At 46.5% G+C, this 13,171-nt stretch overlaps 1 protein-coding gene across 1 annotated transcript in view; it reads right to left on the bottom strand.

Annotated features, from left to right (window-relative positions):
* LOC144607519 (integrin alpha-8-like) overlaps positions 1-13,171 on the bottom strand; it is a 139,277-nt gene that overhangs the window by 83,793 nt on the left and 42,313 nt on the right. The window contains exons 7-10 of the mRNA XM_078424418.1: positions 11,786-11,911; positions 8,445-8,489; positions 4,690-4,733; positions 214-270 (exon numbers count right to left, since the gene is read on the bottom strand). Of these exons, the coding sequence (XP_078280544.1) occupies positions 214-270; positions 4,690-4,733; positions 8,445-8,489; positions 11,786-11,911 (272 nt within the window). The remainder of the gene's footprint in view (positions 1-213; positions 271-4,689; positions 4,734-8,444; positions 8,490-11,785; positions 11,912-13,171) is intronic.

The raw sequence follows: 13,171 nt of genomic DNA, 5'->3' as shown, positions 1-13,171 counted from the left end.
CATGACTCAGCAAGTCCCAATGCACCTAACAGCCAATAGAAGTAGTAATGTGGTGTGGGATTACAGCAGGATACAGCTTTCAGTCTCCCCCACCCTTCCCGACTCAGATGGTTAGACAGTTGTTAGTTGCAGTGGCTATTTTACCCGTGTCGTCATGTCTCCAAATTGGAAACAGTAAGGCTCATTGTTTCAGAACTAACTTTCATTTCTTACCTGCTCACCAATTATGATTAGTATGGTTGCCATGCTTGTAGACCGTATGATATTTACCTGTCAAAGTAAGAGAACAACCATGGTCAATGTGTGCCCAACCTGCTCCAAATACACAGAGTACCCATCCAGGGTCAGCCTGAGCCATGGAACCTGATGCAGCATAGATGGGGGTGTATGCCTTCCGGTGGTGCCACTGAGAAGCCGAGCCCCCCCTCCCCCGTGCCTCGCGCCCGTGCCTCGCGGGCAGAAGCCTCGCAGCCCGTGCCTCGCGGGTCAATGAAGCCCACTGGCCTAGGAGCCGGGGTCGTCAGAGCCCACAGCTGGGGCCCGGCCCGGCGGCATGGAGGCGCGTGTCCAGAGAGGTCCCGGCAACGTTAGTGGAGAGGTCGTGCGGCGGTCTATGATGGCGCCGAATAAAGGATGAGGAGGGACACGGGGAAGTGAGGACGTCGCTGCCGAGGGAAGGAACAAAGGCGGACCCGGCATGGAGGGGCCACCGTGAGGGAGGGGGAGGACAATGGACGATGGGGACCTGGATTGGGAGGAGGGGGGAGGGGAGAGGGATGAGAACAATGGGGGAACTGGCATGGAGGGTGGGGGGGAATTTGTAACTTTGTAAGTGCCCTTTAGTTGGCGACTATTTGCATACCTTCGGAATGCAAGCGTTCTTCGCTAATGTGCCAACAAACCATTCAATTCAATTCAATATAGAATCAGTATGGATAGAAATGAGGAATAGTAAGGGTAAAAAGACCCTAATGGGAGTTATCTACAGGCCTCCAAACAGTAGCCTCGACTTAGGGTGCAAGTTAAACCAAGAGTTAAAATTGGCATGTAGCAAATGTAATGCTACGGTGGTTATGGGAGATTTCAACATGCAGGTAGACTGGGAAAATCAGGTTGGTACTGGACCCCAGGAAAGGGAGTTGGTGGAGTGCCTTCGAGATGGATTCTTAGAACAGCTTGTAATGGAGCCTACCAGGGAGAAGGCAATTCTGGATTTAGTGTTGTGTAATGAACCTGATTTGATAACAGAACTCAAGGTAAAAGAGCCATTAGGAGGCAGTGATCATAATATGATGTTTTAATCTACTTAAATTGAGAGGGAGAAGGGAAAATCAGAAGTGTCAGTATTACAGTATAGCAAAGGGGATTACAGAGGCATGAGGCAGGAGCTGGCCAGATTTGGCTGGAAGGAGGCCCTAGCAGGGAAGACAGTGGAACAGCAATGGCAGGTATTCGGGGGAATAATACAGAAGGTGCAGGATCAGTTCATCCCAAAGAGGAGGAAAGATTCTAAGGGGAGTAAGAGGCAACCGTGGCTGACAAGGGAAGTCAAGGACAGCATAAAAATAAAAGAGAAGTACAACATAGCAAAGAAGAGTGGGAAGCCAGAGGATTGGGACTCTTTTAAAGAGCAACAGAAGATAACTAGAAAGACAATACGGGGAGAAAAGATGAGGTACGAGGGTAAACTAGCCAATAATATAAAGGAGGATAGTAAAAGCTTCTTTAGGTATGTGAAGACGAAAAAAATAGTCAAGGCAAATGTGGGTCCCTTGAAGACAGAAGCAGGGGAATTTATTATGGGGAACAAGGAAATGGCAGACGAGTTGAACCGGTACTTTGGATCTGTCTTCACTAAGGAAGATACGAACAATCTCCCAGATGTTCTAGTGGCCAGAGATCCTAGGGTGACGGAGAAACTGAAGGAAATTCACATTAGGCAGGATATGGTGTTGGGTAGACTGATGGGACTGAAGGCTGATAAATCCCCAGGGCCTGATGGTCTGCATCCCAGGGTACTTAAGGAAGTTGTGCTAGAAATCATGGAGTGCATTGGTGATCATTTTCCAATGTTCTATAGATTCAGGATCAGTTCCTGTGGATTGGAGGGTAGCTAATGTTATCCCACTTTTTAAGAAAGAAGAGAGAGAGAAAACAGGAAATTATCGACCAGTTAGTCTGACATCAGTGGTGGGGAAGATGCTGGAGTCAATTATAAAAGACAAAATTTGCGTAGCATTTGGATAGCAGTAACAGGATCGTTCCGAGTCAGCATGGATTTATGAAGGGGAAATCATGCTTGACTAATCTTCTGGAATTTTTTGAGAATGTAACTAGGAAAATGAACAGGGGAGAGCCGGTGGATGTGGTGTACCTTGACTTTCAGAAAGCCTTCGACAAGATCCCACATAGGAGATTAGTGGGCAAAATTAGAGCACATGGTATTGGGGGTAGGGTACTGACATGGATAGAAAATTGGTTGGCAGACAGAAAGCAAAGAGTGGGGATAAATGGGTCCCTTTCAGAATGGCAGGCAGTGACTAGTGGGGTACTACAAGGCTCGGTGCTGGGACCGCAGCTTTTACAATATACATTAATGACTTGGATGAAGGGATTAAAAGTAACATTAGCAAATTTGCAGATGACATAAAGCTGGGTGGCAGTGTGAACTGTGAGGAAGATGCAAAGAGTTTTTTTCTGAGATCTTCGGTTTCCTCCCACAATCCAAAGACGTACTGAGGTTGCAGGGTGACTTGGACAGGTTGTGTGAGTGGGCGGATGCATGGCAGATGCAGTTTAATGTGGATAAGTGTGAGGTTATCCACTTTGGTGGTAAGAATATTAACATAGAAACATAGAAAATAGGTGCAGGAGGAAGCTATTCGGCCCTTCGGGCCAGCACCGCCATTCATTGTGATCATGGCTGATCGTCCCCAATTAATAACCCGTGCCTGCCTTCTGCCCAAATCCCTTGAAGGCAGATTATTATCTGAATGGTGTCAAGTTAGGAAAAGGGGGACGTACAACGAGATCTGGGTGTCCTAGTGCATCAGTCACTGAAAGGAAGCATGCAGGTACAGCAGGCAGTGAAGAAAGCCAATGGAATGTTGGCCTTCATAACAAGAGGAGTTGAGTATAGGAGCAAAGAGGTCCTTCTGCAGTTGTACAGGGCCCAAGTGAGACTGCACCTGGAGTACTGTGTGCAGTTTTGGTCTCCAAATTTGAGGAATGATATTCTTGCTATTGAGGGCGTGCAGCGTTGGTTCACTAGGTTAGTTCCCGGAATGGCGGGACTGTCATGTGTTGAAAGACTGGAGCGACTAGGCTTGTATACACTGGAATTTAGAAGGATGAGAGGGGATCTTATTAAAACATATAAGATTATTCAGGGGTTGGACACGTTAGAGGCAGGAAACATGTTCCCAATGTTGGGGGAGGCCACAGTTTAAGAATAAGGGGTAGGCCATTTAGAACGGAGATGAGGAAAAACTTTTTCAGTTAGAGAGTTGTAGATCTGTGGAATTCTCTGCCTCGGAAGGCAGTGGAGGCCAATTCTCTGAATGCTTTCAAGAGAGAGCTGGATAGAGCTCTTAAGGATAGCGGAGTCAGGGGTTATGGGGAGAAGGCAGGAACGGGGTACTGATTGAGAATGATCAGCCATGATCACATTAAATGGCGGTGCTGGCTCGAAGGGCCGAATAGCCTCCTCCTGCACCTATTGTCTCTTGTCTATTGTCTGCCTGTAAACGGGTCCAGTTCCTCAAATGGTTTGTCAAAGGAGGTCACTTAACTTATAGAATCCAAAATGAGCTAGCCCCTTCATGAGCAGATAAAGTCCATTAGTGTGGCATGATGGTGCAGCTGGTAGTGCTGCTGCCTCACAGCGCCAGAGACCCAGGTTCAATCGTGATCTGGAAGACCAGGCCAGAAGCCACCATACTGTGCTATCTCTGGGTGCTGGCTTAAACCTGAAAAATATCCTGAAAAAACGCTCATCTTAAACAATGGACCTGCTCAGGCCCAGACTACTTGTCTTCAGATATTTAATGTAGTTTAGCTTAGAGATACCGCATGGAAACAGTCCCTTCAGCCCGTTGAGTTCACCTGTTAGGGAGCTGTCACCTGTTAGGGAGCTGTCTGTGTGGAGTTTGCATGTTCTCCCTGTGACCGTGCAGGTTTCCTCCATCATCCCAAAGACATGCAAGTTTGTAAATTAACCGTCCCCTGTAAATTGCCCCAAATGTGTAGTGAGTGTGTGGAACTAATTAATATGTGAACAGGTGATCAATGGTCGTTGTGGATTTAGCCTGCTTCCTGCTTATTGACTAGATGTTTTGTGGTTAATATTACTGATAGAAATATTAATTGGATGAACATTTAATCGTGGCTCAGCGGTAGAGTTGCTGCCTCACAGCACCAGAGACCCGGGTTCCATCCTGACCACGGGTGCTGTCCGTCCGGAGTTTGTACACTCTCCCTGTGACCTGTGTGGGTTTTCTACGGGTGCTCCGGTTTCCTCCCACACTCCGAAGATGCACAGGGTTGTAGGGTAATTGTCCCATAGTGTTTCGGATCGTGCTAGTGTACAGAGTGATCGTTGGTCAGCGTGGCCAAAGGGCCTGTTTCCACACTATCTTAAAAAATCTAAACTAAAAACTAAAAAGCATTTAAGTAATAAATGATACATACAGAACCCAGTGTGCTTTTCCCTCTGGGGGCTCCAACGACATATTCTGTGGAATGAACAGGTAGATAAAAGGTTTGTTTGATGAATGGTAAATCAATTACTAGACACAAGGATCTGCAGATGCTGGTTTACATAAAAGACACCAAGTGCTGGAGTAACAGCGGGTCAGGCAGCATCTGTGGAGAACATGGATAGGTGACATTTTACAGAGTGCTGGAGTAACTCAGCGGGTCTGGCAGCATCTTTGGAGAACATGGGTAGGTGACGTTTCACAGAGTGCTGGAGTAACTCAGCGGGTCAGGCAGCATCTGTGGAGAACATGGGTAGGTGACGTTTCACAGAGTGCTGGAGTAACTCAGCGGGTCAGGCAGCATCTGTGGAGAACACGGAGAGATGACGATTCACAGAGTGCTGGAGTAACTCAGCGGGCCAGGCAGCATCTCTGGAGGACATGGATAGGTGACCTTTTGGGTCGGGTCCTTTAGTACATAGGCACAAAGGGCACACTGAAAAGTTGATCACCCAATTCTTTTGTTCTCACATTTGAGATCCAAGTTAGAATTTTTTATTAACAAAGAGACAATGAACAAGCAGATTGAAAGAGTGGACACATTGGATTAATTTTAAAGTACATCTCAATGTGTCCATGTGAATGAAGGCCATGGCATGGTATTAGAACCAGTCTGAGACATGGGTCTTGGCTACACCCTGTCCATGTTCTCCAGGGATGCTGCCTGACCCACTGAGTTACTCCAGCACTTTGTGTCTTTTAATGTACAATGGATTGAGTGCCTACCCGACCAACACTCTAATGCATGAATGAAAGTTATAGAAGAGGTGTTCAGGCTTGCACTGAGCCCGGCGGGCCTCCTGAAACAGGCCTTCACAGCCTTTCATTACTGACATGAGATCTCCCTGGCCAAGCACAGGCCATGGAGCCTGACAACAGGAAGAGAGTTGTGAATCTGTGGAATTCTCTGCCTCAGAAGGCAGTGGAGGCCAATTCTCTGAATGCATTCAAGAGAGAGCTGGATAGAGCTCTTAAGGATAGCGGAGGCAGGGGGTATGGGGAGAAGGCAGGAACGGAGTACTGATTGAGAATGATCAGCCATGATCACATTGGATGGTGGTGCTGGCTCGAAGGGCCGAATGGTCTCCTCCTGCACCTATTGTCTATTGTCTATAACCCACCACAGGCAGGTCCCCATTATGCTAAAAACATCCCCCATCGCACCCCTTCCTCAGAGTCCTCCAAATACCCCAAAAGGGTGGCATGGTGGCTCAGCGGTAGAGTTGCTGCCTCACAGCGCCAGTGGGTGACCGTGGGTTTTCTCCGGGTGCTCCGATTTCCTCCCACACTCCAAAGACGTACAGGTTTGTAGGTTAGTTGGCTTGGTAAAAATTGTAAATTGTCCCTTGTCTGTAGGATAGTGTTAGTGTGCGGGGATCGCTGGTTGGCCCAGACTCGGTAGGCCGAAGGGCCTGTTTCCATGCTGCATCTCTAAACTAAACTAAACTACTCCTCCCATCAGTCATGCCTCCTACTCCGCAACCAAACCATCAGCCTGAGTCTTACTTCCCAAATTAATCACAAACTATGAGCATTAACGGTGTGGGATGGGTGTGGCTGATCAGGATGTTAAGTTTCACCCCAGGGTGGGATGATGATGGGCAACACAGATACGTGAGGGTCTTTCCAAGAAAAATGCCGGAGATGGTGAGGATGTGGGGAGATTATAGAAAACACTCTCACTGCTCCAGGCTGGAGTCACGACTGGAAGAACTCCCACTGACTGAAGCAATCCTACTTGTCCCCCTGTACCTGAGAACATGATTGTTTCTCCAGTTTTCCAATGGAAACAACAGACTTCTGTACAAAATAAGTACATTTCCTTCAGGATTTACCAGCTTCAATTCATTCCCATGGGTTCTGCTTAGTCTAGCTTCGAGAAACAACATGGAAACAGGCCCTTCGGCCCACTGAATCCATGCCAACCATTCATCACCCTTTCACATTTCCCAATACACACTAAAGGGAATTTACAGAGGCCAATTAACCTACAACCCGTACATCTTTGTAATGTGGGAGGAAACCGGAGCACCCAGAGGAAACCCATGCGGTCTCAGGGAGAACGTGTAAACGCCACACAGACAGCACCTAATAATAATAATAATAATAATAATAATGGTACTTTATTAGCCAAGTATGTTTTGCAACATACGAGGATTTTGATTTGCCATACAGTCATACCAATAAAGAGCAACAAGACACCCAAATAAATTTTTAACATGAACATCCACCACAGTGACTCCCCCACATTCCTCACTGTGATGGAAGGAAAAAAAAGTTCAATCTCTTCCTTTCTTTGTCCTCCCGCAGTCGGGGGCCTTGAGCCTTGCGTTGATGGGACGATCTTGGCTCCCGTAGCCGGCGGTCAAGCCCTGTGCGTCGGGGCGATCAAGCTCCCGCATAGGGGGGGATCTCAGCTTCCCCGCGCCGGGCGATCTGACCTGAGGTCAGGATCAAACCTGGGTCTCTGGAGCCATGAGGCGGCAGCTCTACCGCTGTGCCACTGTGCTGCTCTAAGGACAAGTATGTAATGGGCTGGACTTCTACATTGCTTTAGATTTGACTCTGACTCTCACCTCTGTTGCCCACTCCACAAGTGTATCTGTCCTCCATATCCAAAAACATGAGTTCATGTGGGAATTAGGGTTCCAACACTATGTTAGGTGCCATGTGCCGGTAAGTCTGGATAGGGCCTGGATAGAGTGGATGTGGAGAGGATGTTTTCACCAGTGGGAGAATTTTGGAACAGGGGCCACAGCCTCAGAATAAAAGGACGTATCTTTAGAAATGAGATGAGGAGGAATTTATTTTGTCAGAGGGTGGTGAATCTGTGGAATTCATCGCCGCAGATGGCCATGGAGGACAAGTCAATGGGATAATTTTAAGGTGGAGATAGATAGATCGTTGATGTGTACGGGTGTCCGGGGTTATGGGGAGAAGGGGGTTAAGATGGAATGATAGATCAGGCATGATTGAATGGCGAAGTATACTTGATTGGCCAAATGGCCTAATTCTGTTCCAATAACCTGTGAACATGAACTTATGAAGCTATTTGATATTTTTGGGTTAGATGTGCACAAACTCTGCTTTCCCTGTCTCAAGCCATTAACTGAGACCACCGTTTGCCCCTCCGAATTCTGTTATGTTAGCAAATAGACCTTCGGAATCTTGTACAATGTGGAGTGAGAACAAGATGCAATTAAATGAGAATGATATTAAGGTGCCTCATAGGATTTATTTGGACCATATTAAAATGAGATGTAACTAGATTCTAATCAAAAAGAATTTAATTGAGAATTTAATTCTACTGCACAGGAAGACAAAACAACACATATCCCCAGACAATGCAGAATAACTTGGTCTAGAGTCTCTCAGGATTAATGAGAGTTGCTATCTTACAGTGCCATAGACCTGGGTTCGATCCTGACTATGGGTGCTGTCTGTACGGAGTTTGTACGTTCTCCCCCTGACCCTATGGGTTTTCTCTGAAATCTTCAGTTTCCTCCAAACTCCAAAAGCTGTACAGGTTTGTAGGTTAATTGGTTTGGTATAAGTGTAAATTGTCCCTAATGAGTGTAGGATAGTGTTAGTGTGCGAGGAACGTTGGTCGGTGCGGACTCGGTGGGCCGATGGGTCAGTTTCTCTAAACTAAACTAAACTAGAATAGTAGAAGACAATGAACCCTACCTTTTACAGAGTCGCCTGTGAACTCCCCCATGGCAAGCGAGGAGCCTGGAAATTAGACACATTCAGATGGTTATGAAGGTAATATCACGAGACAAGTATTTCACCACCTTTCAAGCTGCATTTAACAGAACAGATTTTCAAATGTAAGTGTCCTGGGACTTTCTCAACATGACAAGTGACATCTTCCATTAGAAACGAGATTTCCTGACAACTTGAAGCCAACTGACAAGATAATGAGGAATTCAGTAGTAACATGACAATATCTTCAATAATATGTCATCTTTTTTTAAACATCTATGCCTTGATATATTGTGTCTCTAACAGGAGTTTATCATGAGTGGTTACCCAACAGGGTGCCTGCAGATATTTTCCAGGGAACACAAGGTGTGGCAGGGGAGTTGTGGAACAGATTACTTTCATGGAAGTGTTTATGTGTAGGGGAGGCGTGTGGGGCAAAAAGCCTGTTTCCACGCTGTATGACTCTATGCCTCTGTGACTCTCTGACCTTAAAACATTCAAATAAAGCATGCTTATTGAAGGTCACTTGTTAAACAATGCTTCTGAGGACATTCCTGTGCCTTTAATATGATGCCCTATGAATGAAGTGATCCAGTGTGTGCATTGCATTAATCCCCTGTCTATATGTATTGTATTGTATTGCACTGTCTAATTGTATTGTACTGTATCGTATTGTACTGCACTGTTATCCCGTCTATATGTTTAGCATTTGTATTGCACTGTGGCCCCCAGAGGCACTCTGTTTCATCCCATTCGTTGCACGATCTGTAAGGAGTGAAATCACAAATAAACTAACTATATATATATATATATATTGTATTGTCAGCTAGTGACACAAAACTGACATTCACCTACAAAAAGAACTGATGCAAAAACTCCAGATTATTTTTCAACTGAATTATTTTAAAGATAAATGAAATAGAAAAGATACCCCAATAGGACTGCAGCACAGTGGCACAGTGGTAGAGTTGCTGCCTTACAGCGCCAGAGACTGGGGTTCAATCCTGGCTAAGGTGCTGTCTGTGTGGAGTTTGTACGTTCTCTCTGTGGCCGCGTGGGTTTCCTCCCAGTTCTCCAGTTTTCCAGCACATTCCAAAGACGTACACGTTTGCAGGTTAACGGGCTTCTGTCAATTGTGCCCCGTGTGAGGGATGGAACTAGTGTATGTGATTGCTGGGCGACGTGGACTCAGTCGGCCGAATTGTATAATTGACCTGTAAATTGTCCTTCATCTGTCGGATAGAACTAGTGTACAAGGGATTGTGGTCTGTGCCCACCCGGTGGGCCGAAGGGTCTGTTTCCTCCCTGTATGGGGCGGCACAGTGGCGCAGCGGTAGAGTTGCTGCCTTACAGCGAATTCAGCGCCGGAGACTCAGGTTCGATCCTGACTACGGACGCCATCTGTACGGAGTTTGTACGTTCTCCCCGTGACCTGCGTGGGTTTTCTCCGAGATCTTCGGTTTCCTCCCACACTCCAAAGACGTGCAGGTATGTCTGTTAATTGACTGGGTAAATGTAAAAATTGTCCCTAGTGTGTGTAGGATAATGTTAATGTGTGGGGATCGCTGGGCGGCACGGACTCGGTGGACCGAAGGGCCTGTTTCCGCGCTGCATCTCTAAATCTAAATCTAAATCTAAATCTCTACATGAAGCTAAACTAGTCTGAAGAAGGGTGTCGACCTGATACGCCACCCATTCCCCCTCTGCACAGATGCTGCCTGAGCCGCTGAGTTACTCCAGCATTTTGCGTCTGTCTTTGGTTTAAACCAGCACCTGCAGTTCCTTCCTTCACATAAAGTACTAAACCATTGCTCGTGCAAAGGAGAGGAATTGTAAAGGCAGGTGATGAGTGGCTCATCACTGTGAAAGTGAGGTGTTTAAGTGCCACTCCAGATGTGTGTAATCTAGGCCCACCACAGTGCATTGCTGAGGGGATGCTGCTTTTATATGGCTGCCTTCGTTCAGAAAAGACTTTTACCCAGAGTGGACAGGTGGTGAGACCACATTGTGTTCAGTTCTGGGCACAATGCTATAAGAAAGATATTGTCAAGCTTGAAAGGGTTCAGAAAAGATTTACGTGGATGTTGCCAGGACTAGAGGGTGTGAGTTACAGGGAGAGGTTGAGTAGGCTGGGTCTCTATTCCATGGAGCACAGGAGGATGAGGGTGATATTATAGAGTATACAAAATCATGAGAGGAATAGATCGGGTAGATGCACAGAGTCTTTTGCCCAGAGTAGGGGAATCGAGGACCAGAGGACATAGGTTCAAGGTGAACAGGAAAGGATTTAATAGGAATCTGAGGGGTACGTTTTTCACGCAAAGGGTGGTGGGTGTATGGAACAAGCTGCCAGAGGAGGTAGTTGAGGCAGGGACTATTCCAACATTTAAGAAATAGTTAGATAGGTACATAGATTGGACAGGTTTCGAGGGATATGGACTGGCACGCATGTGGGACTACTGTAGCTTGGACATGTTGGTGGACGTGAAGGCAAGGTGGGCCGAAGGGCCTGTTTCCACACTGTATCGCTCTATGACTCTATGAAGGGCCTGTTTCCACACTGTATCACTCTATGACTATGAAGGGCCTGTTTCCAAGCTGTATCACTCTATGACTCTAGGACAGGTGTCAGTTGGGTGTAAATGATCCCATCCACTATTCTGTAGAAGAGCATGGGATATTGTCCAGTGTTTTAGCCAGTATTCTGCTCTCATTTGACCACACAATAAACAATGGACCCTTGCTATAATAGTCTTGCTGCACTGCAAGAAGTGGTTGGGCAAGAGGTGGCGAGTTGAAAGAACCAGCCAGTTGGGGCAAAGTGGAAAGGAAGACCATCTTGATGCAATGAATGTTCTTTCCCCGGGTGTGAGCTGCTCCAATATATTGGAGAGATACCCGTGGAATCGGGCTTACTCACACATAAGTGCCAGAGTCCCGGGTTCCATCCCGACTACCGGTGATTGTCTGTTTGGATGTTCTCCCCGTGACCTGCGTGGGTTTTCTCCGAGATCAAGGTTCTGACTGTCTACCCTGCAGATGCCTCTCTGCCTCAGCATACTTGAAATAATTGGTTGGAGGGAGGGAGGGGGAGAACAAGGGTGGACCTGGCACGTGATACTTTGTGACTTGGTCAGTGCCCTTTATGTGGCCACTATCTGCATGCCGTGGGTACGCAAGCAAAGAATTTCACTGTGATTTGTCACTAGGGACAATAAAGTATTCAATTCAATTCTATTTAATTCAATTACTTAGAACACCACTGTATCCTCAAAGAGAAAATACAGAATATAAATTCCCAGTAAAGAGCACTGGAGCCTTACCCAAGAAGATGTTATCTTGGTACCCTTTGGCATCTTCGGTTTGCCTGCTCGGGCTCAATACTTTCAGCGGATCGTTGCGGTTGTATTTGTGGACAATCTGGTCAATGTCGGCAGCGATCAACTGGCCTGATTGGATTACAGGAAGGTTTAAGCATTGATATCTCAGGCACTTTACATGAGCAGATATTTGAAGGACAGCATCAGTTGGATGTCATGGGACTGGGAGACTTCACCTTCATGGAGTGGAGGGGTGGGAGAATGGTCGCGAATGACACGACAAAGTAGGGAGCAGATTTTAAGAAGGGTCTCGACCCATAACATCACCCATTCCTTCTCTCCGGAGATGCTGCCTGTCCCGCTGAGTTTCTCCAGCATTTTGTGTCTATCTTCAGGCTAAGATTGAGATAGATATATGTGGTGTTATGGATTATAATCTCATTATTACTGACAGAAGAATAGAAATGGGTTTCCAGCAAAGTTACAAAAGGAAAGCAGGGAGATTTTGAGAACATTTCTGTCTCTAATCATATCTCCTCGAGGCTTTAGCATGAAATACGGGTGCCACACAAGTGGATGTACCACGCTCCTTGGTGGCATCATGTTAGACTTGTAGCAGCCTGAAGAAGGTTTATCTGAATAACTACAGACAATGGGTCATGAATGAACTTCATTATGTGTACACATTGAAAAATACACACAAATCACTCGATATGGCCACCATACCAGCATGGAGGAAGCCATGGTAGCGCAGTGGTAGAGTTGCTTGCACATATGTTTGTACGTTCTCCCCGTGACCACGTGGGTTTTCCCCGAGATCTTTGGTTTCCTCCCATCCTCCAAAGACGTGCAGGTATGTAGGTTAATTGGCTTGGTGTATGTGTAACATTGTCCCTAGTGTGTTTAGGATTGTGTTAATGTACAGGGATCGCTGGTCAGCGCGGACTCGGTGGGCCGAAGGGTCTGTTTCCGTGCTGTACCTCTGAACTAAACTAAACTAAACTACACTGAACAATTCAGGGAGAGCAGGCAAAGTGACAAAGTACTGGGGTTCTGAAGCTAAAGCTGATCTGATTGCATTGCGAGGTGTGAAAAATGTGCAACATTTTAGTTTAGTTTAGAGATGCAGCTTGTAAACAGGCCCTTCGACCCAGCGAGTCCAATGCTATCCCACTTTCTCGTCCACTCCCTACACGCGAGGGGCAAGTTACAGAGGCCAATTGACCTACAAACCTGTACGTGTCTGGGATGTTGGAGGAACCCTGAATACCAGAGGAAACCAAGCAGAGAAAGGGAGGATGTGAAAACTCCACGCTGGCATCACCCAAGGTCAGGATCGAACCCAGTTTTCTGCCTGGTTCTCTGATTTAATTTAGTTTAGTTTAGAGA

The sequence above is a fragment of the Rhinoraja longicauda genome, chromosome 29 (genome assembly GCF_053455715.1).
Source record: "Rhinoraja longicauda isolate Sanriku21f chromosome 29, sRhiLon1.1, whole genome shotgun sequence".
Lineage (NCBI taxonomy): Eukaryota > Metazoa > Chordata > Chondrichthyes > Rajiformes > Arhynchobatidae > Rhinoraja > Rhinoraja longicauda.
This window is presented reverse-complemented; position numbering and strand designations above follow the sequence as displayed.